The sequence below is a fragment of the Molothrus aeneus genome, chromosome 20, assembly GCF_037042795.1.
Source record: "Molothrus aeneus isolate 106 chromosome 20, BPBGC_Maene_1.0, whole genome shotgun sequence".
Classification (NCBI taxonomy): Eukaryota; Metazoa; Chordata; class Aves; order Passeriformes; family Icteridae; genus Molothrus; species Molothrus aeneus.
Window position 1 is genome coordinate 4,208,860 of NC_089665.1, and position 26,608 is coordinate 4,235,467.

Genomic DNA, 26,608 nt, shown 5'->3' on the forward strand with positions numbered 1-26,608 from the left:
TTTCTTCAAGCGCCAGGCTGGGAAAAGAGACTTTCCAACTTTTCTTGGGGTCACTCTGAGCAGCCAGAGACCCCAAAGGATGCCCCAGCTGGGAGCAGCTGCTCTCAGTGGGACTTGGAGAGCTCAGCTCCAGCTGGGAGACTGCAAAGCTCTGGGATGAGAACAAGGTGATGATGAGATCTTGCAGAAGAGCTGGAGGGGTGTGCAGAGGGGCCAGTGCTGCTCCTGCTGCTGCCAAAGGAGGAATTCCTCACTGTGCTGTCCCACTTGCAGGTCGGCCTCCTCCCAGAGGCTCCAAAGCATCCTCTGGAGAGCAGCCCAAGCCCATGGCACCCCTGGACAGAGTCTATCAGGAAATAGCCATCCTAAAGAAGCTGGACCACATCAATATCGTTAAGCTGATAGAGGTGAGCTGCTTTTCCACCCTAAATTATGCTGAAACAAATCTGGTTTGTATTGCAACAAGAGGGGTTTTCTTCAACTGTTCCTACTTCAGCCAGAATTGGTTTAATACAGATGTTCATAAATTTAGGCTGGTGATTCCAAGCAAAGTCTTACTGACTGTGCAGGACAAACTGCACTCTCAGCCTGGGCTGGTGCCCAGGAGAAGGCAGCTCACTGTGCTGGTAGAAATGGCAGTGAGCTTTGATCATGAAACTTGTGTGCAGACAAGCCTGGGAAGGTGCACAAGTGCAAGGCTTCAGTGCCATTTTCATTATTGACTGAGGTCAGTTTAGGACAAGCAGTGCCTTTATTGGTAGGCTGTTTCTCCAAATACAGGCAGGAGCCCAGATTTTTCTGGAGACAGGAAAATCTGTCCTCCAAAACCCCTCCAAATTCTCTGCAGGACTCTAAATATTAGCCTAAATTATTCTCAGTGTTATGCAGCTCAGCACAGTGTACTGGGACTGTTACTTGCTTAAAAATCTTTTTTTTTTTCCTGCTGTTTTTCACTTTTTTCCCTCTTTCCCTTTATTTCTCTGTGATCTCTCAGGTCCTTGATGATCCTGCAGAGGACAACTTGTACATGGGTATGTGAGTCTCATAAGCTAACAGAACCATCTGGGCTTGGGCCTGGTGCTGCAAGTGCCACGTGCCAGGACTCGGGGTCAATACTGCAGGAAACTTGTGCCAACCTCTGCTGACTTTTTTGTTTAAACGCCTGTAAATGCAGCTGGGATGGAAAGGCCCTGTGCAGTAGGGTAAGGCAACCTTGTGTCAGTCCAGCTGTGCACACCTCTTTGCCATGGGGACTCTGAAAGGACCTGGCAGCTGCTCTGTCCCAGCTGATTCCAGCCCCCGAGGCAGGAGGGAAGGGAAAGGTGCAGGATGGTTTCCTTGTCCTCCTGCTGTGAAACTTCTCTAGGCTGTGGATGGTGGTGGTGACTCCAGAGTCACTCCAGTCTTGTCTGGGAGTGTTCCCTGTGACCCCTGCAGAGGCTCAGGACCTCCTGAGGGAGCAGCACTCCCACCTCTGGTGGGGAAGCCATGCCTGACTGGGTGTTTATGCAGAGGGTGAGGGAATTCCACCCATTTTGTCTTCCTCTCCTCCAAACTCTGACAGTGCCAGCCATCCCTAACCCAAATTTGGGTAAAACATTGAGGGACAGGCCTGGTAAGCCCTGAGGTGCCCTCTGAGATGGGCTGGAGGAGGGGATGGCTGACCCTTTTACATCTCTGCTTCCCCAAACTGTTTCCTGATGAAGCAGGTTCAAAGACTGCTCCTCATGAAATAATTATGGGACACTTCTGAAGCTGCCTGGAGGAGGACTCTGCCTAGCAAATGAAGCAATTTGCCTTTGAAAGGCCACTTTTCCCTCTGGGCTGAAACCCCTGTGGCATCTGGCAGCATCTCAAAGTGATGGCACTGGTGGTGGGGAGGGTGATTGAGGCTGTTGTTTGAAGGACTGAACTCCTGGGGATGGAGGAATGGGGAGAGATGAGGTAGAAAGCTGCAGAGGGGAAAAAAACCCCCAAAACTCCACCAAGCTCTATCTGTGGAGTGAGAGAGCCATCCCAGAAACAGCAGAACAGCAATGGGGAGTCTCCTGGTCCTGTTGGAGGTTGTGCTGTCCCTGAGTGATGAGCAGAGCCATATCCTTGTTGTCCATGTTCCATCACCCCTTTCCCCTGCCTGGAATCCCCGCAAGTTCAGGCACACCCAGCTCCTGCCTCTGCAGCTCCCTGGGCAGAAGGAGCAGCACTGCTCAGGGTTGAACCTCCTGCAAGTGGGTTTGCTCCCTCCTGCTGCTGCCCCAGCTGATGAAAACTGCACCTTTCTCCTTCCAAAAATACCCCCCAGTGCAGAGCAGGTGTAGAGGAAGAGGTGTTTGCTCCTTGCCTGTGACTGCTGGGATCAGGCACTGCTGTGAGCACTTGGGATGGGATGTCAGCAGGCACTGAGCAACCTGCAGAGGTACAGGGCAGTTGAATGATTAAATGGTTCCACAAGCTGCAGCTTCTGGAGGGCAAGGTGAGCCCTGTTGTGTTTGTACCCAGTGCTTTGGGGAGGGGATCTGCGCAGATTTTTTGAGAGGTGCAAGAAATCCCGGTGTAATTCATGGGGAAAGAGCTCTCCTGCTCTAGATAAAAGCAGATCCTTCTCCTGTTTGCAGAGCAGGATCAGAAAAAAGCTTTTCCCCAACCTCCTAATCAGACACACAAACTCATGTGCTCTGCAAACCTCAACTCACAGCAGCAAATCCTCCTCAGTGGCTCCTGCCAGGGAGTGTTTGGCTCTGACAAAGCTGTAGCTGTGCTGCTGATTGACGCAGCAGAAATGGAGCAGCATGTTCCTACAGCATCTCCTTTGCTGTCAGCAGTTTAGTGGGAATGTCACACCAAACACCCTCCCTTGGAGGTACAACAGGGCTCAAATCAAGCAGGGCTGACACCCAGAGCAGCAGCACCATGGGTGATAAATTAGCACCCATTGTGTCCCTGTACAGAGCTGGCAGGAGGGGGGATATTTGTCTGTGCTGAAGAGATTAATATTTTCATTTTGCATCCTCTGGTGTCCTTGTCATGGGTGAGGGAAGAGAAATGAGTGGAGATAAATTGATTTTGCAGGTATGGGAATGGATGTGTGTTTGTCGGTGATGAATAACAAATAAGCCCAGGCTGCTCTTTTCATTCATTCATGGTTTATTTCCTTTTCTTGCAGTGTTTGACCTCATGAGGAAAGGGTAAGTAGCCCTCCTGGGACCCCTTCTGTTGAAAATTTTGGTGTTCTTCATCAGGTTCCTATGTGAAATGGAGGTTTGATGTGTCCAGTGGGGCAGACCCTGTCTGCAGGGCAGGCAAAACCCAAAAATTCCAGGTTGCTACAGCCTGGAATGATGTGGTGAATAGAAATGGGCTGGGAGGACATGTCCTGGTGTCAGACTCTGATCTGGAAAACAAATTCTGTGACAATTCCTCATCAGGTGCCTGGAGGAAAAGGTTGAAATAGGAACATTGTGCTGGGTTCCCTCTGACCCAAGAGGTGTGTGGTTGCACCAAGATTTACTTGGCACCTGCTGCCTCACTTTGCCCTCAGCACCAGCCTCTCATGGGGGGCTGTGCTGTTGTCACATTTGTTTTCCATAGTAGAAGAAGGGATAAGGTGCTAAGAGGTTCCTCTCTGCTCCTTGCTACACCTGCACTGACTCTGCAGCCCTGCAGTCCCTGCTCTGAGGTCAGGATTTCTGTGCCCAGGGTGGAGGAGATTCCCAGAGAGGTTTTTCCTCTCTGTCCCCATGAAGAAGCTGCCAGCTCCAGGGGGTTGGTAGCAAGAGGCTCCTCAGTCTCCCTGGTGATCAGGCTGATGCCTGACCTGTAGGAGAGGGAGCTCCTGGAAACAGCTGAGGCTGGGGAACCTGTGGCTCATCCAAGTGCAGCCTGGCTGCCTCTGGCAGGAGGCAATTAGACTCCATTAGTGGCTCTGCCAGCCCTGCTCTCACATCTCTCCCTGGTTTCAGCAACAGAAAAATGTGCATAAAAGAGGGAGGGAAGGCAGTGGCAGGAAAACACAAATGGGAGGTGAAGGTCATCAATCCAGTAGGCAGCCAGGGAGAAGAGGGAAATGCTGCAGGGAGGATTTGCTGCTGGGTGCTGAGGGGAAGGGCCACAGAGCCTGGTGTTGGCAGGGGCTGTTCTCTGGCAGGGTCTGGCTGCCAGGAGGAGCAGTCAGTGGATGTGTGTGCACATGCAGAGCCAAGCTGTGAGCACATGCAGGGTTAGCCCCCAGTGCAGGTCCTCTGTTGCAATAGGACACGAAATTCACGACATGCAGAAGCTGAGACGTACAAGGTAAAAAAAACATAGTTTGTTTTTGAACTCTTAATATTTATGGACTTTCAAAAGTGACCATGGATTGGAGGATGAAATTGCTACTTCTCCAGCCACACTAGTCAAACTAACAATCTATTTTTCTTCTTTTTAAAATATTTTTAAAAAATATTTTTAAATCTATTTTTAAAATAGATTTTTATATTTTAGATATATTAAATATATAAAAAATATAAAAATATATAGTATTATATAATATAAGATAATATAACTTAATATATAACATTATATAATATATAACAATATATAACATTATATAATAATGTTATATATTATATTATATTATATTATATTATATTATATTATATTATATTATATTATATTATATTATATTATATTATATTATATTATATTATATATATATAATTTATATGATATAAAATACCTTCAAATATATATATTTTTTTAAAATATATTTTAAAATATTTTTAAATCTATTTTCTTCTTTTAAAAAGAAATACAAAACAATCATTATTTACATAAAAAGTATGTGGAAAAACTCCATTACAAAAATGTAAACATCAAAAAACTTGAAAAAAACCAAAGCAGCAGTCCTTAGCTCCAGCCATTCATCCACAGGGGAACAGCAGATTGTGGCTGGCTCTTAGATCCTCTTTGCCCTCAGCTTTCAGCAGGCACAGGCAGAAGAGGGGCTTGTAGAGCCCCGTGCTTCCCTCAGCAGTGGCAGCATTCAAAGGAAAGGAGAGGAGAAGCTGACCAGGTAACCTTGGCTGTTGAGGGCTGAATGGCTGAGCTCTGGTGGTGGCTGAGCCCTGAGCAGCTAAATAGGCTTTTAAAGCAGTTCAGCACAATGCACAGAAAACATTCCCATTTAACCTTTGAGCCAGTGGTTGGTGTGTAGGTTCTGCCTGAGTGGAGACCAGCTGCACAATGATGTTGTGTCAGGGCTGAGCCCAGCAGGCAGGACATGCAGAGCACAGCAGCAGGCACTGTCCCCAGTGCTGACTGGGATCCCATGGCAGTGCTGGTGCTCACAGCCATGGGCAGCTTCAGCAGGAAGCTGAAGGCCAGGTCCAGCTTTGTTCTTGTCCCATTGGGACTGTCAGTGAGTGGTGTTTTACTTTGTGCAGACCTCAGCAGTTAATCCTGATGATGATGAGGATGTGGCTCATGCTGGCTCAGGGCTATGCAAAGCCACCCATCACTAGCCAAGCTCAGTAACCAAAGCATCACCACCTCCAGAAAGAACATTTGTTTTGTTTGCAAGGGTTTTTTTGGTGGGTGGTTAATTCCCCTCCTTCCCCCCAGTCAATTCATTTTAGGTTTCACAAACAATATTAAGCCAATAAGGTCTGTGCCAACAAATTGTGATTCTAATCCTGCTTCCTGATACTTGCAATCCTGACTGTTTGTCTGGGTGAGCAGTTTGTGTCAGCTGGCTTCTTCCCTGCCTCCCAAATAACTCTCCCACTGTTGGGAAGCCCAGGCAGGCTGGGAACAGCTCTTCTGCTCCAGCTGCCAGTGCCAGTGGTGCTCCAGCTCCTCTGTGGAATCAGCAATCTCCCTGCAGGGATAACCCATCTCTGCCCTGTCACAGCACCTCCTGGGAGCCTCAGTGCTGGCATGTGGTGATGGAGAACAAACTGCTCCAGTGTTTGGGTGTTGCAGAGCACTGAGAGGCTGTCCCTGTCCCCACCAGGCCTGTCATGGAGGTGCCCAGTGAGCAGCCCTTCAGCGAGGAGCAGGCTCGGCTCTACTTCCGAGACATCGTCCTGGGCATCGAGTACTGTGAGTACCCAGCCCTGGCAGAGCCTCTGCCTCGGCCCTGGGGGGAAATGGATGCATGGAAAATTCTCCAAACCTGCCAGGAGGCTCTGTATGCAAAGCTTGAGATAAGAAATGCTGACTTAGAAATGCCATGGAATAGGACAGACATTGCTGAGAGAGAAACTGAGCTAGAAACAAGTTTCAAAGGATGGTCTTGCAAAAAACACTGGATATTGTAAATGCAGGTCTACTGATGAGGGGAGAGAATGATGCATCTGACTCCATGTTCTCAGAAGGCTAATTTATTACACTCTACTATACTAAAGAATACAAAAAATATACTTACTGAATGCTGAAAAGATAATAATGAAAACTCCTGACTCTCTCTAGAGTCCTGACACAGCTTGGCCTTGATTGGCCAAACAGTGAAAACAACTCCCAGCAGAATGCAATGGAACAATCACCTGTGGGTAAACAATCTCCAAACACATTCCACATGAGCACAACACAGGAGAAGCAAATGAGATCAGAATTGTTTTTCTCTTCTCTGAGGCCTCTCTCGCTGCCTTTCGGCTTCCCAGGAGAAAAACCCTGGGCAAAGGAATTTTTTCAGAGAATGTGAATGCCACAACTAGATACTTTGGAGAACTAGAACTATAAAAGATGCATTGTAGTTGGGCCCACAAGAGGTAATTTTAGATTATTGGCTTTAAGGCATTTACAGCATGGTGTGGCTAAAGCTGATAGACCAAGAAACACTTACAGTGTTTTGTAATTAAGAAATAGTTGGCTTCTAATTGTGATAGTGTGAATTATAACATCTGTATTGTCCCACCTTTCTTATGAGACTGAAATTAGAATAAAAAGCTTTTAAAACACCTCTCAGTTGCCCTATCTCTGAGTCAGAAAAGGGTCTTGTCCAACACCCCTGCTCAGCTGGGGAGGGGCACCTTGGCCCTGGGGGGCTGTTGGATGAGGCAGAGAGGTTATTACCTTGTTTTTCAATTGCCAAATAGCTTTTGATTAGATCCATTAACAGTAGCTCATAAAGCAGCTCCTAAATCTCTTAGGTTGGAAGGGCTCTTGTGGATTAATAACTAGACAATCAAGAAAGTTGGAATATAGCTTTCACAACTGAGAATAGTCACCAGTACAGTTAAACAGGAAGTCATAACGTGGGCTGGGTTGTTCAGAGTATTCCTAAATGACCAGGAAAAGGGTAGAGAACAATAAGAGATTGGTGAGTTATTCAGGATAGTTGTTAGAACTGACTGGGAAGAGTGGCAGGAAAATGCTGTGGTAGCAAGTGATGGCATGATAAAATGGCAGATAAAAATTCATGTTTCTGATTGCAGGGTAATGCATGAGGGAGAGAAACAACACTGAAAATACATACAATGTGATGGGCTCTAAATTATCTCTTCTCACTCAGGCTTTGTTCTGGATACTTCTCTTGAAAATGCCAGCCCATTATTTAGTGACATTCAGCAAGGCTAACAAGATTTGGGGAATTATTTGGAATGAAGGAAAGAAGAAAGTAGAAAATGTTATTGTGCAGTTATTTGGATCTCTGAGAGCTCTTAAGTACAGACAAGGAGTATCCTGAATATTATGTGCAGCTTGGCTCAGCCTGTCTTAGAAGCAGAACTCCCTAGAACTGAGGCTCAAGAAGGAGGATCAGGATGGTCTGGAATATCTTAGGTAGAGAGGTATGAACAAAGCTCTTAAGACTGGAAAATTATCTTGGGAAAGGGTGCTATGGCAGAGGCTTATAAAATCCTAAGTGTCAGGGAAGTGCTGGACAGGAAATGAATCTTTTCTCTCTCTAAAAACACAATATCTAATGGATAGCAAAGAAAATAATCAGGTAGCCAGTTTAAACCAAAAGGAATTACTCACTCTCAACCACTGAGGGAGAGCAAGTCTCTGAGCATGATGGGCCTTGCTGAGGCAGAGGAACATGGTTTGAGGGTCTCAGTCCCTCTCCACATTGAAATGCAGCACTTTTGTCTAAATGCCTCATTTCTTTGTCTAAAACCAGCAGGGAATACAATCACCGTTTGCAAGTCTGACAGTCCAGAAGCTTCCAGGTGCTGCCAAAATTAGTCAGGTCACCCCAGAAAGTTGACAGAAGTTAATATATGAATGGGAATCTCAAGACTGTCTTTGAGTAGAGCTTGAAGGATGAAGATGCAGCTTTTTATATTCCCATTAGCATTCAGATTGCAGCAGAGCCTGTGTGCCTCAGCTGGGAGAGACAAGCTCTGCTTTGCTGGATGCTGCTGCAGGAACAGTTCCTGCTCAGAGGAAACTTTGAGTTTAGTACACAGGAGAAAAAAACCCAGCAAAGTGTGGGTAGTCTTAAGCAGAGAGAATTAAATTCAACAATAAATTATAGGATGCCCAAGCACTCCCAGCAACAGAACAATAGGATGCTTTGTTTTGGACCATTGAGTAACCACTTATTTTATTAGCAAATGAAAGTTAAAAATGGTGTTCTCTCTGAACTGCTGGGTAAATGCATGGCAATTATTATATAATTAAGAGGAAAAGTGCACTGTTTGTGCATGCTGAAGGAAAAGTGTTGCCAGGCAATCCAGAGATTGCAAGGTAATTTTAATGTAAGCATCCATAATTGTTGTGCAATTTGGGAGGCTCAATAACCTTGCAGCTGCTTGAAGCTCACAGTCATCACAGCAGCAAATGCATCATTGTTGGTTGGATTTCATCAGGTTAGAAGTTGGAACCTGGATTCCTGTTGGAGCCTGAGAGGTGCTAATGGTGGGCAGGAAGGGGAGCCAAGGTGGTGGGAGATATGGGCTGACCTCTTAAATCACTGGTGGTGCTCTGTGAGCACTGTGTGTCCCTGGGGACTGCACTCACTGGTTTTTCCAAAAAATTGAGTTGGCCTGCGGTGGAGGCCTCATGCAGGAGGGCTGGCTGTGGTCCAGGTGATGAGAACTGGGTGGGAGGCCTGGCTTGGGCATGGTGGGAGGCTGGGACAGAGCCCTGGAGAGAGCCAGGAGCTCCCTGAGCCAGACAGTGGCACAGAGTGGCACCTGCTTTAGGCTGGGTTTAGTACCAGGAGTGCACTTAGACACCAGCACAATCCCAGCCCTGTTCAGGCTCTCAGAGTCAGGGAGAGCTGCCCATGGTTGTCTCCCTTCCTCTGGCCCCTGCAGGGCTGGGAATACATTTGGAGTTTAGGCTTGGTGGTGTCACTGATTCATGAGCTCTGGTCCAGTGTCCCAGGCCTGGCTCAGGGGTGTGTGCAGTGTCAGCAGTTGCTCAGGCACATCCAAGTGTCACTGGGCCCCTGGTGAAATGGGCCCTTCACAGCAAAGTGGTTTTGCTCCCGTTTTCAAGACTTCCCCAGTGCTGCTGGCCCTTCTCAGGCTCTCAGGAGCTGGGGGGGCAGTCTGGCCTCTGTGTTAGTGCCAGCAGAGTGGCAAAGCCAGTGTGCTCAAGTGGCAGCATCCACAGCACAGCTTCTGCCAGGAGCATAAGCTCAGCTGAAATGGAGCACAGGGGGAAGCTGAGCCCTTCCAAAGGGCTGGGTGGTGCTGAGGCTGCAAAACTTTGGGCTTCAGCACCTTTATCCAAGTGGCAGAGGCTTAATGGGTGCAGCAAGAGAGCAGCAAAACACTGGAGAGAGGTGACAACACCACTTGGGATGGGAAAGTTTGCTGGGAAAGTTTAGATTATTTGGATGGGAAAGTTTGGATTATTTGTGTCATGAACTAAAGCATGTGCTTAAGCATCTCTGTCAATTAGGGATTTGTGCAATTGCCACTTTTTCACTTGTAACTCCCCTCTAGTAGTGCTTGGCTGGGGTTATTTAAACTTCAGCCTCCCTTCCAGGAAGGCAGACTTTGCTTTCATAGAGATACTCAGTAGGAATGCTCTATATGTATCATTTCTAAAGGAGCATTTTAGCAAGTTTGTGTTAACCTGCTGGGTCTCCAAGGTTTCCAGAGGGGAATGCAGTGAAAATTGCACCTTTTCTAAAAGGACTAAGGAACAAGACCTCTTTACCACTTCTATCTGTGCTCCCTCTGGGTTTTCACTCCCTGTTGGTGGATTTGTTGGTAGGAAATGGTCACCATGCTTCATCAGCAGGCATGAGGGATATGCCAGGTAGGTGTCCCAGTTTGATTTTAGGGCTGGGACATGAGACTCTTCATTTAGTAAGAATCTTCATTAAGAAGTTTCATTCCTTCCTGAGTAAGGAATGAGAATAAGCAGACAAAAGGGCTGTCCAGGCAGGAGCTGGCAGTGACACTGGCCAGGAGCAGACAGTCAGAGCACACACAGTGTGGCCCAGGGGAAAACCCTGCTGACTTGCACAGTGCAGATGAAGCACAGTGACTGTCCCTGCTGCTCTGGAGCTGCCAGCTCAGTATTCCAGTCACGAGAAGCTAAAACAGCTTCTGTCAGCCTGGCTGGAGAAGGAAAAACCTTATTTCCTGCCTTCTCTGTAAAAGCTGCTGTTCTCCTCCTGTGACTGTGTCTAAGGGGGAGCAGTTTTGGTCTCCCCTCTGCAGAGGAAGGCTTGTCTCCTCTGAGCTGTGGGGTTGAAGGGAGGGTAATGACATGCAGCTAAAGCCATTGGGAAATTCCCTTTCCAGCAGCAGCTCTCTGCAGTGAGGGCTGCAGTGACCCTGAGCCTGCAGCCTGAACAAAGCTCTGGCTTTTCAAAGCTGGCTTTTCTGAGATAAGAAACTTGGTTATCAATATATAATTTCCATTATCTTAAAGGAAATTTAAGCAAATGAGCCAACACAGGCTTGTGTCCTCTGAAGAGTAGCTAGTGCAGGGAGGGGCACGAAGGCATCGGTGCTGCAGATGGTTTGGTCTGCTTTGGCTTTTGGCAGAGGGGAGTTCCCCAGGCTGGTGTGGGCCAGCAGAGCTGGGATATGGGTCTGTGGTGGAGCTGCTGCAGGCTCTCTGTGATTGTCAGCAAGCTGCTTGCTCCCATGTGGGAAATGGGGACCTGCCTCTTCTCTGCCCCTGCCTCTGTCCTGTACAAGTTTGGAGCTCCTCAAAGAGAGCAGGTTGAGGTGAGAGCTACAGCTGCAAGGTTCTGGGTGATATAAATGACACCACCAGGAGAAGAGAGGCTGGCTTGTGTTTTATCACATGCAGACAAGCTCTCCTTAGCTGATAACAACCAAACAAAAAAGCCTTTCATGAGCAGCAAGTGTTGCTGATACTGATCGATAAGGACTGTACAAGAGTGAGAGTAATTAGCTGGTGGAGGAGATCAGAGAGATCTGCTGGAGCCTCTCAAGATCAGGCAGTTTGATTTCTGTTCTTTGATGCAGTTCTGTGGCTGCTCAGGGTTGGAGCAGGCCTGGCACAGCCTGTGCAGGTTGTTTGGTACCTGCTGTGCCCTGCTCCCCTGGGGCACCGGGGTGGGTGCAGGGAGCTCTGCACTCCCCTGGGGCTGGTGACAAGTGACAGGGCTGTGCTCAGCTGGGCTGGAGGACAGGTGCCCAGGGACAGCCTTTGACAAGGTCACCTGTCCCTGTTGCCTCCTGCTGGCAGCATCCACAGCACAAGCTCTGCCAGGAGCAGGGGCTCAGCTGAAGTGGAGCACAGGGGGAAGCTGAGCCCTTCCAAAGGGCTGGGTGATGCTGAGGCTGCAAAACTTTGGGCTTCAGCACCTTTATCCAAGTGGCAGAGGCTGAATGGGTGCAGCAAGAGAGCAGCAAAACACTGGAGAGAGGTGACAACAGCGCAGCTGGGATCCTGCCCTGCCCCTGCAGGGAGCTGGGCATGGGCTGGGGTGTTCCCCTTGTCCCCCCTGTCTCCTGCAGCCCTTCCCCAGCACAGCCCTGTGGATGAGCAGCCTTCTGTTCTGAGCTCTGGATGGCGGTGCAGCAGTTTCCTCGGGAGGGTGTTAAATCATTGCTCTGCTACAGGGCCAATGTGAGAGCAATACTGAGCAGGCTCTGCAGTAGCTCCATATGGATTGCTTTTGTCCTTGAGTGGGAATGGGATTCTGGTTTTAATCAAGCAGAATTCAGCACTGGCCTCAGTAAATAGCAGGATGTGTCAGTGCATTGCAAAGTTTTATATGTATCATTTCTAAAGGAGCATTTTAGCAAGTTTGTGTTAACCTGCTGGATCTCCAAGGTTTCCAGAGGGGAATGCAGTGAAAAGCACCTTTTCTAAAAGGACTAAGGAACAAGACCTCTTCACCACTTCTATCTGTGCCCCCTCTGGGCCTTCACTCCCTGTTGGTGGATTTGTTGGCAGGCAGTTCCCAGGCATTTGCCTCTGAGTGAAAGTCCTGGAACAGCCTGTGGGGTCTGGAGTGAGGAATGTTTGTGAAATGGCTGTTTGGTTCCACCTAGGACTGAGCAGAAAGGAATTAGGGCTTTGCTAAGGAGCAGGGGGGCAATGGCAGAACTGTGGAAACCCAGATAGGAGTGTACAGACAGGAACCAGCTGGCCCAGCAGCAGAGAACTCCCCCAAAATCCTCCCTTTTCTCCAGCCCCATCTACTGGACCGCAGCTGGCTGCTGTTGCCAACTCAGTTCAAACACAAGGTAGTGAAGAAACAAAAACAAAAAAAAAAAGCCCTAAAAAGCCAGATTTTCAGGAAGACCTTTAATTTTAGGCATTTTTTTTTCATTGAACACCCAAGTGCAGGGTTTTGTAGGTGCAACATGCCTGCTAGAGCTGTCTGAAATCAGATTTTCAGGAAGACCTTTAATTTTAGGCAGTTTTTTCATATGGGCTTGAATTTGAGCACCCAAGTACAAGGTTTTGTAGGTGCAGCATGCCTGCTAGAGCTCTGTCTGAAATCAGGAGGGACAGGGGAAGGATGCTCCTTTCCCAAGGATTGCTCACACCCTGAGAGCTCTGAATCCTCCTCTAGGCTTGTATCCCCACAGCATCAGCTGGCTGGGTTTAGGCAATAGTGTTCCATGCCCAAATTCAGGAGACAGACCAGACTTTTAGGCATCATTTCCTTGTTTCTGAGCACCCTGGAGCTCTGGGTCTTGATTAAATCCAAGTTCAGCTGTCCCTGGTCAGGCTTTCTGACACGAGTTGTGTAAAATGTTGTGCCCAGGCACTCAGCTGCCCTGCCTGCTCTTCATGGGGTGGCTGTTAGGATAAACAAATAAGGATTTCTACCACATTTGAGATCTTTTCCTGGATGATGCTCTAGGAATCCATGGGATTGTTATCCAGATGCAAATAGGCCTGAAATAGTGTTACCTTTCTACTGCAATGAAGGATGGGTCTAATAAAACCAAATTTAACAGAGTGCTGCATAATCAGACTTTGTCCTGAGGGCTCTGTGATATCTTAGGTGGTTTCATTTTCATTATGAAGAAAAACCAATCCATGCCCTGCACAGGTCTGGCAGCACAGAAAGTGCAGGGTGGTTTGGAGCCCAGGGAGGTCATTCTGGTGAGCTGATCCCTGCTTTAGGAGCAAAACCCTTTCCAGGTAAAAGCAGCTCATGGAGCCATTTTGTCAGCTTGCCAAAGCAGCTTCAGCAAAATGACAATGTGAACATTTAAATGCTCTGCCTGGGCAGCTCAGCATCGATTTTAACCTGGGGAGGGCTGCAGGAAAGTGGGAATTTGCATGGGGATGGGTGGTTTCAGCTGTTGGTGTGGCCTTGTGCGTCCACTGGGATGGTCCTGCCCAGGCTTCCTGCATCCAGCAGCCACATTCCCCTGGCTGGGCTGGCTCTGAGGGCAGTCTCTGCCTGCTTTGGGACCCTTTCTGTGCTGTAGCAAGCAAAAACCCCAGAGCCTTGCACTTAGAGCAGGACACAGAGTAGCTGGAACTTCTCTCAGAGGCTTGGATTCAGCTTAGGGGTCCCAGTGTGGTTGTGACAGCCTGGTCAGAGAGAGAAAGCCAGATAAACTTTCCCAGGAATTGTTCTGGGGAGTTTGAGAAGGCATAAAAAGCTTTATTACAATCTCCTGATATTTATAACCAACATTGTTCACCCAGGACCTGATTGGTTCTTAATAACCAATTCTTAATTACCCACTGGTTAATTAGGAACCACCCTTTGGTAAACACCTTATGAGAAACAACTGTTTAAAACACCAGCTGCAAGATTGTAATTCTTTGTCTCAGTCTTCTCAAACTCTCCAGAACAATTCCTGGGAAAGTTTATTTGGCTTTCTCTCTCTGACCAGGCAGTCACAACCACAGGCCCAGTTGCCCATGAAGGGAGCTAAAGGGAGGCCATGAGTTGGTCTAAAAGAAGAATCATCCCCAGACCCTCATGGAGCACGTTTAAGTGCAGCAGTACAGATCATTCTTTTGGTTATGTCTGTTTAAAGCACATTTAGGGGTTTTATTTACATCTTGAATAAATGAGCCTGATGCATCCCTGCTCCTCTTTGTGTCACAATGTGTCCTTCATTCCAAGGACAGGACAAGTGTTTTGTTTCTGGAACCTCTGCTCCTGGCTTCAGTGAACTAATCCCAACAAGAGTGCCTTTCCTACCTGCTGCTCTTGAATCTACAGAGGATGAATCTTGCTCCCAAATGCTTCAGGATGGTGAAAGGAGAGGGTTAATTTATGCTGGTGATTGTGTTTGACTGTGGCTGTCCCCTGCTCCCCTTGGGGTGGGTCCTTGTCCCTTCTGTACACTCATTAACAGGCTGGAAGGTGTCATTGGTGGCAGGCTTTGATTCCCAGGATGCTCAGCTCTCCCTCTGGAGTTCTGCAGGAATAACACCATCCTTTCCTCTGTGTGCTGTGCTGGAGATGCAGATCCTGCTGGTTTGGCCAGCACCTGTCCCCCAGGGCAGCTCTGGCCCTGGGCTCCTGGGGCAGTGATTTGTGTCAGCCTTGGCCAGTCCTGCTGAATTTACTGGTCCCTGCCTTGCTCCCTGCAGTGTGTATCTGCACAGGCACCAGAACTTGGTGGGTTGGGAAGTTTTTCCAGGCTCAGTTGTGTTGGTGTCCTGCAGGTGAGCAGCAGCTCCCAAACAAACCAGCTTTTGTCTATTGCATACAGGCAGAGTTGGGAATGATTTTGGGGGGATATTTTACTCTGTATTGTGCTGAGCTGTCCCAGTGGCAAGGCACAGCAAGCAGAGGGTAAGCCTCTGCATTTTGAAGCCCAAATCCAGTTTTGGGAAGCTGTGCAGGGGAGGATGCCCACAGCAACCGACAGGCTGGGACTTCAAGTTACATTTCTTCAGAGCAGAACAGGGATTTCAGCTTTCCTTCATCAGGTTAGCAACTCCACACCAAATCATTTCTTGACAGATGTGAGCACTTGCTCTTTCAGTTTTTGTGGCTGTGATGTTCATTTCCACCAGCTGCTGCTCAGTCCCCTGTCCTCCCTTCATGGATGGCTGTTTGCTCTGCAAAAGGCTGGGCAGAGAAGGGGATTTGCAGACAGCAGAACTCTTTCAGCCAGCTGAAAGGCAGGAGGCTTTGGTGGCTGTCACACAGTGTGTGGGTGGGACACTGCTCCAAATTACCTCCCCTCTGCATCTGTCCCCTTCCCATCCCAGTCTGGTATTATTGTAGATGGATGCCAGGTGTTTGAAAGCACCTGGGATGTGACATTCCAGAGGCCAGGCTCACTCCTGGGCTCCTCAGCCCTGCAGGAACTTGTTCTGAGTCTCTCCTGTGAGCACCCAAGGTCAGACAGTCAGAACTGTAATGTTCTCACCTGGAAACTCAAATATTCATTGGCCATGTGAGCCATTGTTTGATGGCTTTGGTTTTTGCAGAGGATGTGTTATGTGTTTCTAATTTCTTTGTTCTTTGTTTCTGTGCCCAGCAGTGTCCAGACCTGCTGGGGACCAGCAGCTGGAAAACTGCCCACAGTGTTCCTCAGCTTTCATTAGATGGTGCAGAGGCAGGGAATGTATTCTACAAAATACACAGTTATATGAGAGAGAAAATGCTTTATGGTTTTATTTTGTTTGTGGTTTTTTACTTTCCTATAAGGAAGAAATAATAAAAAGCCTGGAGTACTTGCTTGCCTTAATTTTCACATTTAAATTTTCACATTCTGGCAAGCTCCAGGGATGTGCTCATATTGTCCATATTTGTTTGGGGTTTTTTTAGAGGCTTTGGGAATCCTAGCCCTGTGGTACCAGGCATGACAGCAGACACCTGCCTGAAAGGCAGCTCATCATCTCTTGAAGGAAAACTTCACTCCCCCCTCACCCTTATTTGCTCTCCCTATATTACCATAATGAAATGTCAGCTTGCCACCAGCTCTGCTGCTGAGCAGATGTTTCCTCCTAATTGCTGTTGTTGCAGGGTTTGGGTGTTTATCCTGGCTGTTATCATTACACTGCCTCCCATCACAGCCTGGCCATGCAGTTGGTGCACATCTGGAAGAAAAGGAAAGTACTGGTGCTCTCCAGCAAGTTTTTGTCTGCTGGATCTCCAGAGCAGCTTTTTAATGTGCCAAGGACAGCATCCCCAAAAGTGCTTTAAACTGAGGAGAGGGCTTTGAAGAAAAAAATACCTGCAAGTGTGACCTCCCCTGCCCAAGCATGGCCTGCTGGAAAGTTGGTTTGGAAAGAGCAGAAAGTTAAATGAAGTTAGTTCATTTTTGGTCCCAAAGCACAAACTGGGATGCCCCACAGGGCAGGCTGCCTTTGTGGCACTGTGCTGGTCAGGTTTGTGAAGCAGGAAAGGGTTAGACCAGCATTTTCCTCCACCCAACATGTATTTCCTAGGAGATATGAAAAGTGCTCATGGAGGTATAAAAACAAACATGGTCTGTTGGCAAGAAGGAAATGTGAAAACAGTGGTTGGAGCCAGGGGAGGAGGGAGGCCTGGGGGTCCTGGTCCTCTGGGGAGAGCAGGATTAGAGGATTTCCTCCTCCTCCTCCTTCAGTAAAGACTCTTGGGTTTTCTAAAGTTCTGCTTTTGGGGTCATTTCATGTTCTGAAAGCTGGTGGGGTTTTTTTATTTTTCAAGTTCTCTGAGTTCCTGAGAAATCAGCCACCTCCCTTCAACTCCCTGCTTCACTCAGTGGCCTGGAAATGTCTTTCAATATTGCACAAGAGAGGGGGTTTTGTTGTTATTTTCAGTGCATCTCAGCCTCCAGGCTCTCTGCAAGGGTTTGTTTCATGTTGGATGTACAAACACTTCAGCTGCTGCCCTCGTGGAGTGGGACAGAGCTGGAGCCTCATGGAATGAAGGGCCAGGTCTGGCCACAGCTCTGGCTGCAGGAGTGGTGGGAAGGGCTGGGCTGGTGGGCCAGGCTGGGCTTTGGGCTGATGCAAAGCAAGGTGAGGTTGTTTCTCTATTTATGGGCTCCATTGAGAAGTTTTACTAAATAAACAGTGCCTCTTTGGGGTGCTGGTGCTTGCTCCAAGCTTGGAGCTCCATTATTCCAGCTTTTGAGCTGGAAATGCCCACTGATTTCTGAGCTGTTGGCTGAACCTGGCCCTCAGCTGTTGGTCACCTGTTTCAGGTGGTTCTGCCCCTCTTGATGAGCTTCACAGCACTGCAGTTTCAAAATAAATAAACTCAAAGTGAACCTGTTCATTTGGGTCCCATAAACCTTTAGTTCAGCAGGTGGCCCAGCCCATCAGCTGGTGTGATGAAGCCAAGCAAATCTGCGGGATTTGAGTGTTCTTCTCCAGCAGCATTGCTTGTTCCCTCTGGCTGAGCTGTCCCTGAGTTTGTGGCTTTTCTTTGCATAATTCCTGGATGTATTTCTGAGAATTGTGTCCCAGTGAGGCACCAAAAAGCAATGGCTGTAAGGAACCATTGTATTCCATCTTCAGCAGCAGCTGGGGGTGTGGGGCCTGAGCTTGCACCTTTATTTTCCCCCTCCTGGAAAGGTTTCCCCTGGGTCTGTTGGCTGCCATGGCCAATTCTGCTCCTTTTTTTTGGCTGTTTTTCAGTGCACTACCAGAAGATCATCCACAGGGACATCAAGCCTTCCAACTTGCTCTTAGGAGATGATGGCCACGTGAAAATTGCTGATTTTGGTGTCAGCAATCAGTTTGAAGGGAATGATGCCCAGCTCTCCAGCACAGCAGGGACACCGGCCTTCATGGCCCCAGAGGCCATCTCACAGACTGGCAAAAGTTTCAGTGGAAAGGTGGGTCTGTGCTCACAGGGGGCTCCTGGCACCCCCAGCATGGCACAAAGGCAGTGCCACCCCTGCATGCTGGCTGTGCTACAAATTTGGGCTGACATTCAGTAAAACTGAAGCTCTGATTCTCTTCAGGCCAGGCAAAGCTCACATTGGTGGTTCTGTGACACTTTGCTGAGGATCCCTGCTTGGCAGGAGCCATGCCAGAGCCCTGTCCCTGCCCCAGGGGAAAGCAGGAAGCCTTTGATTCCCTCCCAAAATAATCAGGAGGCACAGGGGGCTGCTGAGCACCAAGGCCATGCCTTGATTTCCTGGAAGGGACAGACACTGCCAAGGCTGCTGATGCAGACAGAGGGACAGGGCCTAATAGGGATTTTTTTGTCTGGAAAACTGTTGAAGTTTAGCCCTGAATGGTTCCATTTCCTGTAAGAAGGGGCTGCTTGTGCTCACAGCAGGGCAAGGGAGCAGTGCCTGGCCCAGCACAGCCCTCACTCCTCAGGTGTGCAAGAGCTGCCCTTAGGAGCCCAACTTCAAGGGGACACAGAAATGTTAAATCCATACAGAGAGTGTTTTCTGAATTGCTGGGAAAATCCAGCTTGCTCAGATCAGCTGTGTTGCCTCTCCTTTACCCTCTGTCCATGCTCTCTTTCAGGCCCTGGATGTGTGGGCCATGGGAATCACCCTGTACTGCTTTGTTTATGGCAAGGTAAGCTGCCTTTCAGTGCTGGAGCCCTGCACTGCACTGCTCTGCCTGCCTTTTGACTCATTCCTTTCCAAATAAAGGCAAATATTAGAGACAGAGACCTACCCTCTGTAAGCTCAAAACCCCCCTGCAGATCAGGAGGGGCTGAGGCTGTGATCTGTGGAAAGGATCATTCCCAGCACTGGGCAGAGCAGCAAACCCAGAGCTGCAAACCCAGGGCAGCATCAGCAGCACCACCAGCAGTTTGTGGGGGGTTATTTTTATTTTCTGCATTTAGAGATGAGCCAGATAGAGACATAGGGCTGATCCCAAACTGCTGCAGCCCTTTGGGAACCAGATTACAGAAAGCTCTGGCTGCCAAAGCTGAGTTAGGACGGATGGGGGGGGTCCAGTTTGGCAGAGGCAGCTCCTCAGTGCTGCCTTCTGCTCACCCCATGTCCTGCCATGGCCTTTCCCTCCCCTGTGGCCAGAAGCCCCATGTCCCACCTGTGCTGTCCCAGGAGGTGTGAGCAGCCTCTGAACCCCTGAGCTCTGCAGATGCCACCACAGGCACCAGGCACCCAGCTCTGGGCCAGAAGTGGCAGGGGGAGGTGACAGAGGCAGTTCATGGTCACCTGGCAGGCTGGATGAAGGAGGGATTCCAGTCCAGTTATGTGTTCCCCAGATGCCTCTGCTGTTCTTCTGAGTTTATTTTTTTTTAATAAGGAATGAATCCATTTATTGTGTGAGGGGAGATTTAATTTATTTCCATCTCTGTCTAAAATCCAAGGAGTGCAGAGGTTGTACTTGGTGTTACATGAATGACAAATGGCTGAGTGATACCAGCATCTTGGACAACTGGAAAATCTCTTTGTTTGTTTTACAGTGCCCTTTTATAGATGAATATATTCTGGGTCTTCATAATAGGATCAAGACCAAGCCTGTGGAGTTCCCAGAAGAGTGAGTAAACTTTGCTCAGCTGCTGTAAAATAAAGTTCAGTTTTCAGCATTATTCTCTGTGTGGCCCAGTGGTCACCACGGGGGGATGGATATGGGTGAGGTGCTCTGTGTTCTCCTGGGTCCTTCACATGGGTTTTGTGTTGGTGTTGAGGTGTTCAAAGAAGCTTCTGCTCTTCTTCTGGCCCTGTTGTGCAGACAGGGACTCAAGGAAATGGCTCTTTGGAAGTGAAGGGATTCCAGGATCTCAGAAGTTCTGCCCCACCTGCTGACTCTGGAGATGCTGGATGGTTTGGTTGGGGTTTTCTCTCTCCCTGTGCAGCAGCCACCAGGATGATTTCATGTATTCATTTTCAAAAGCAATGTGGTGATGAACCTTGGTCTTGGTCTGAGTAAACACATCCTCCTCCTGTGGCCTTCCCTTGGAGCCAGGGGAGCTGGCTGATGGAAGGATGCTTGGCCTGAGATGTGCAACCACAGCTCAGCAAATCCCCCTCCTCCAGCACACCCCAGGAACACATGGCAGAAAGGAAAAAACATGGCAGTTATGGAAAAACCAGGAATTAACTCACTTGTGATCTACTGAGGGTCTGCTCCCCCCTGCTTTGGTCAGGGAAGGAAACCCCTGTGGGGCACAGTGCAGGGCTGGGGTGGTCACAGCGTGTCCTCAGCAGGGCAGGGGACAAGCCAAGGCCACTCAGGTGGCACTGAGCAGTGCAGGTTCAGTACTGAGCTGTAAGTGCTTGTGGTCAGTGTGGCAGGAGGGTGACACTCCCTGTGTGCTCAGTGATGGCCACCATTCATGGTGCTCCATGGTCACCATTCCTGCAGCATCAACTGCTGGCCACTCAGCATTTCCTCCAGCTTCAGGCCTTTGGTGACTTCTGCTGGTGAAGAATTTGTTTCCCCTGGTTCCTGACAGATGAATTAGCCAGAGCTGGGCTCTGTTTTCCCTCCCAAATCCACACAGTAGTCAGGCAAAGAATTCTTGACCTAATTGCTCATTCCAATAAAAATGTGTAGATAAAATTACTTGATTTGGAGAAGCACAAATTAAAACTCCAATGAGAGGCATGTGTGGCATTGGAGAGGCAGGGAGGGATGTTGTGAGGCAGCCTGTGGAATGTGCATGTATCCAACACCTGTGGCAAGGCAAGGCTCTCCTGTGAGATGCTCACTGTATTTTCAATCACAGTAAAGAGCTGGGCCTCTACCTTGGCAGTCCCAGACTTCTTCTGATCCCACAGAAAGGGATGGACACTCAGGGTGCCCTCTTTGACACCTGGGCTGCTTTAATTGCCCTGCACTGACAGCAGCCTCAGCCCCTCTGCCCAGCTGGAGCCTGCACAGGACTCTGGGGCTCCAAGGCTGGGCTCAGCCCACTTTTAGGGCACACACAGATCCCAGGGTGGGTAAGAGCAGCTCTGGCAGGCCCAGGTGACTGAGTTGAGGCTTTAGGAGCACAAAGGCTGGTCATGCTCCACTGCTGTATCCCCACCTGCAGTTGGAACAGGACTTTGTCTTGACAGCACTGCAGCCAAAAAACCCCAAACCCGTTTATGTTCCCCTGGCAGTTTTCTTCCTTGCTCAGGGCTGCCAAAACTCCCACCCCTCCCTCAGCCACCTTGTATTTGGGTTAGCAGTCAGCTCACAAGTGACTGTTCCCATCTGCCTCTGCAGTAAGTTATTAACATTTAATGGGCTAACTGGCTTGTGCTGAGATCTGTTCCTTCATTCAGGCATTTCCTTCAGCCATAATTGGGCTGCATGATTTATGTGGATTCCTCAGTGACCTGTTCTCCCAGTCTAAAAAAAACTGCACCCCTGATTAGGTTGTTGGAGGAGCTGAAGGTTACTAGGTGTTGACAGCTGTCCAAATCACATCTATTTGTTAGAGGCAGCCACAGAGACATGGAATTCACTGGAGTGGATCCACCCTGACCTCCCACAGAATTAGCACCTCTCTATAGTGAGGAGTATTTTGGTTTCAATTTATTTCACCATGGCTACAAAAGACACATTCCTGTTTGGAGAGAGCCCATGGAAACTCATTGCCTGTTTCCTGACAACCTTTAGGACAGATGGATCTGACTGTACCAGTGTCACCATCCTGTTCCCTTAGAGACACCAGGATAAATATTTATGGCACTGGAGTTCTCATTCATGACACGAGGTAATGGGCTTAGCTCACCCCCTGAGGATCCTGGCATGACTAAAAAGCAAGCTGAACTTTCTCTTCAAACATGTGGCAGCAGAGCCAGCAGCTCTGCCCAGCCTCTCCTGGTGAAGCCCAGGTCAATGTTCCCTGACCTGCAGGCACCCTGTAAAGTGATCTGGGTGCTGGCAATCCTCCTGAAGGGATGCTGAGCTCTGTGCTTGGCATCTTGCTGAGAGCTCTTACAGGACTGTGGCTGTGAGAAATCCCAGACAGTGCAGGCTTTTCAAAGGAAAAATGCCACCAGGCACAGAGTTCACCCTGTGCTGCAGACTGGAGAGAGGGAAAGCAGAGACTGCTGTGATCTCTTACCTGGCCATAACCCACCTGACACCTGGGATCCTTTTCCCCATGACTTTAATCCTGTGTTGTGTAGAAATCAGTCTAGTGCCCAGAAATGTTAAGTGATTTTATATTCCATTTATTTTATTTTAAGTAAAGCTGTTGACACTTTGACAGAACTGATTTTAAGTATTTTTTTAAAATGCCATCTCACCTGTATCAGTGTGGTGTCTGGAAGGAATCTGTTCATTCTGAGCTGCTAAATGCACTGTCACTGCCCATGGCTGTTCCTCTGGAGCTCAAGAGCAGCACCATTCTTTCTATTCCAACTGAAATTGTCACCTGAGTCTCTGAGGACTCATCCTGTTCTTCCTCCTGTCTGGGCTCTACTGCCTGTGTACAGCAGAGCCTTGATGCAACTTCAAGTGTTTAGACTTCAAACTGAACCCCCTTTTGCCTCTGAACAAGCAGCATTTCCTTGTGGTTGTTTGTAAAGATCTCATAGCCAAAGTCCCAATAAAATATTCATGAATTATTAAACAGCAGCTCTGTTTTCATCAGACTGAAATATCCCTTCCTGTGATGTGGTTTGCATTTTGGTTTGTGATAGTTTATTCCCTTCTCTGCAGAGCAGGTGGGCACAGCACCTGGTGCTCACTCTTGTTTTCAGTCTCCAATCCAGCCTTCCTGGGGAGTGACATTTTGTGCTGCTAAGTTCCATCTCCATGAAGAAACACAATTCTTCAAGAGTCATTTGTGACACAGACTTTCAACTGCCTAATGCAATTCAGTCACATGCTGGCATTTTACTGCAGCAGCACTTTGATCATTCAGTTCTAGTGCATTTTAAAGGCATTTCCTGCCTCATTAACCACAGGAGTCATTGCAGCCTTTGGGCTTCAGGACCAAGGGCTCCATGGCAAGGGAGTGGCTTCTGGGCTCAGGTGCCCTCACGTTTAGATCTTGGAAGTAGTGTTAAAAATTTAGATGTATTTCTCTTATCTGCATTTATCCCTTCCCTCCTGTTGTTAGCCCAAGGCTGAGCTTTGCAGGTAGGGGATACTGAGTTACAGGCTGCCTGCAATCTGTGTTCTGGGAGCAATTTAAATAACACAACCTGGAAGCTTAGCTGGGAACTTGAATGTCAGATGGGGGTGTTTTATCCAGCATACAGTTGCTCATGATGCAGGTTCAGCAAATCAAGCTGTGCCCCTCTTGGTTCACAGAGTTCAACTCCAGTTCTGCTCTCAGGAGCACTTTGTTGTTCCAAATCTCCCCTCAGAAATTCCCTGTCTTCAAGAATGTCCTTAGACCCCTTCACCTGTCCTTCATCCTACATTTTGGGCGTGTGCTGCTGTGTTAGGGGGCAGGACAGGATAACCAAGACAGGATAACCAAGACAGGATAACCAAGCCCTGCAGCAGTGACTGTGGTGCCTTCCTTTTTTCCAAGCCAGCTTTGCAGAGAAAATACCTCCTGAGCAGAGCAGATTCTCTGCTAGGTAACTGCAGTAAGAACTGTGCACTGCTGCATTTACAAGTCCCTGGTTAACTGTGTGCTGCTGTTTTCTTCACTCAGGGCACAGATAAGTGACGAGCTCAAGGAGCTGATCCTGCGCATGCTGGATAAAAATCCAGAAACCAGGATAACAGTCCCTGAAATAAAGGTAAGGTGGGCCTTGATATTAGAGCTTTTAGTCTCAGCTGATTTTGTGTCCTTTGGTACCTTCTAATGAGGCAGAGCTGTCCCCAGTGTTTGTTTTGGGAGCTGTCTCTAGCTCCCTCCCTTGGAGAAGGAGAACACTCATTTTGCAGCCACAGCTCCCTCACTGCTTCTCACCCGGGGAATATTGACAAAAGCTTTCTTGTTTGCTTATTTAAATGAAAATTACTGAAAAGCTGGCTGATCTCAGTGAATCCCTGGGAGAATTGACATTGTCAGGGGAGTTGCTAGCTGCAGAGAGGGCTGGCAGTGCTGGATGTGCATTCCAGGGACTGGATGTGTGTTCCTCCTCTGGTCCTTTTGTGGCCAGTGGTCTCAAGGGAGCACATTTATTTCTCTCACCATTATTTGGGAGATGTTTAATAATAGAAAGAATGAACAGACCTGGCAAAGCACAATGCTTCACAGGTTGTGGTTTCATTCTGGGTTTGTGTGGGCTTGCTGTCCTCCTGTCACCCCTCACCAAGGCTTTAAACCTGCTGGAGGATCTCAAAATTTCCATAGAGATCCATCAGCATGTTCTACAGGGCAAGCCCTGCTTTGCTTTGTCCCAGACCAACACCAGTACTGCCACCAAAGCTGACACTAGAAAGGCTGAGCTTCAGGAAAAAAAAGTGACATCCCTTCCCTCCATGCCAGGAGGCCAAAGGCAGGTTTGGAGGTGTATTTATGGGATTTCACTTGACAGCAGGTTTGGAGGTGTATTTATGGGATTTCACTTGACAGCTCTTGCAGACACACTGTGAGACCCTGTGGGTAGAAGAGCAGAGCTGAGTGCTGGCCCTTGTCCCTGGCTGGTGTCCCTGGGGACTTGGATGCTGGCAGAGGATGTGTCAGGCTGGGCTCTGTGCTCAGCCCATGCCCTCAGACAGGGCTTTCTTCCTGCTCCCAGCCAAGAAACCATCCCATGAGAGGCAGCAAGAAAAGGGGGCTTTGCTCTGCTGCATGCAAGACAAAAAATGAAAATCCTCCAGATAACTCAGGTTCTCAAAGTGTTTCAAACTTGATTCAGGGGGCACCATGGTGCTGGTGGGTGGCAGCAGGTGTGACAGCACTGAGCCAGACTGCAGCCACTTCCAAGGGAGCTGGTTAAAAACCAGCTCAGGCAGTGGGAGATGGAGCAGTGCTGCCAGCAGAGAGGCCTGTGCCCCATTCCTGTGGCTGTGTGTCCCTGCAGGTGCACCCCTGGCTGAGCCGGGGAGGCGCGGAGCCGCTGCCGCTGGAGGAGGAGCACTGCTCCGTGGTGGAGGTCACCGAGGAGGAGGTCAAGAACTCTGTGAAGACCATCCCCAGCCTGCCAGCTGTGGTAGGTGTGAAACACACCTTCAGCTGCTGGGGGAGGTTTGGAGAGGGGACATTGTGGTGGTGTTCACAGGGGTCCCAGGATGAGGGAAGAGATGAGAATCTTGACTACGTGTTTCAGAAGGCTGATTTGTTATTTTATTTTATATATTAGATTAAAAGAAAATTATATACTAAAACTATATGAGAGTTATATACTAAATATATACTAAATACTATATATAATATGTGCTATATACTAATATACTAAATACTATATAGTAATTATATACTAAAACTAAAAGAATAGAAGAAAAGATTTAATCAGAAGGCTAGCAAAGAAAGGAATAGAATAGAAATTATAATAAAATCTTGTAACTGACTAGAAAGTCTGAGACAGCTGGACTGTGATCGGCCATTAATTAAAAACAACCACATGAGACTAATCAAAGATGCACCTGTTGCATTCCACAGCAGCAGATAATTATTGTTTACATTTTGTTTCTGAGGCCTCTCAGCTTCTCAAGAGAAAAGATCCTAAGGAAAAGATTTTCCATACAAATGTCTGTGACAGGACATGTGTGTTCCTGGCATGAAATTTCGGCCGCTTGACCCGGTGTGAACTTCTCGTGCCTGACTGCTGCAATAGCCTGGCTCTCTCAAGCAGCTTTGCTTTGTGCTCTTTGCTGTAAAATGTCAGCTGAATTATTAAAGAAGCTGTTGTTCCTCCTTTGAACTGGCTTCCAGGAGCCAGCCCTGCTGTTCTCACTGCTCTGTTCTGTTCCTCAAAGATCCTGGTGAAGGCCATGCTGAGGAAACGCTCCTTTGGGAACCCCTTTGAGGTCCAGACGAGGAGGGAGGAGAGATCCATGTCTGCTCCAGGGAACCTGCTGATGTAGGTACCCACAGCCATGCCTGCTCTGCAGCACGGCCAGGGCCTGTGGGGAGGGAGGGAGGGAGGGTGGGGGAAGCACTTTGCAAATCTTTTCTGTAGCAGTTAAAGACAAACTCCCTTCTGCATCAAATACTGGAGATAAAATCTACCCCAAGTCCTCTCAGACTAAATTTTTATTTATATTATATTTATATATATATATAAAATATATTTTAAATATATATATTTTTATATTATATATATATATAATAAAAACTCTTTTATAGATGCTGTTCTCTCTGTAAGGTGGGTTTGGCCTAAACACATGGAAGGTGCTAAACTTGAGTCTGTTTTTTCACCTGTTAATTTATAATGCTGTGATCAAAGATCCATTAGAGACTGGTGAAGTAAAATAAATTTAATTAGGGTCTAGTTTGGATATATATTGGAGGGTTTAATTCTTCTCTCCTTTC

At 48.1% G+C, this 26,608-nt stretch overlaps 1 protein-coding gene across 3 annotated transcripts in view; it reads left to right on the forward strand.

The window, feature by feature from the left end:
- CAMKK1 (calcium/calmodulin dependent protein kinase kinase 1) overlaps nucleotides 1-26,608 on the forward strand; it is a 99,933-nt gene that overhangs the window by 60,515 nt on the left and 12,810 nt on the right. For 2 of the 3 annotated variants that reach the window (XM_066563515.1, XM_066563516.1), the window contains exons 6-15: nucleotides 274-407; nucleotides 995-1,031; nucleotides 3,164-3,185; nucleotides 5,990-6,078; nucleotides 17,929-18,128; nucleotides 18,775-18,828; nucleotides 19,691-19,764; nucleotides 23,837-23,924; nucleotides 25,158-25,286; nucleotides 26,053-26,156. In XM_066563515.1, the coding sequence (XP_066419612.1) occupies nucleotides 274-407; nucleotides 995-1,031; nucleotides 3,164-3,185; nucleotides 5,990-6,078; nucleotides 17,929-18,128; nucleotides 18,775-18,828; nucleotides 19,691-19,764; nucleotides 23,837-23,924; nucleotides 25,158-25,286; nucleotides 26,053-26,156 (931 nt within the window). Of the gene's footprint in view, nucleotides 1-273; nucleotides 408-994; nucleotides 1,032-3,163; nucleotides 3,186-5,989; nucleotides 6,079-17,928; nucleotides 18,129-18,774; nucleotides 18,829-19,690; nucleotides 19,765-23,836; nucleotides 23,925-25,157; nucleotides 25,291-26,052; nucleotides 26,157-26,608 lie in introns of all 3 variants that reach the window. The other variant, XR_010784804.1, reaches the window with a different exon arrangement.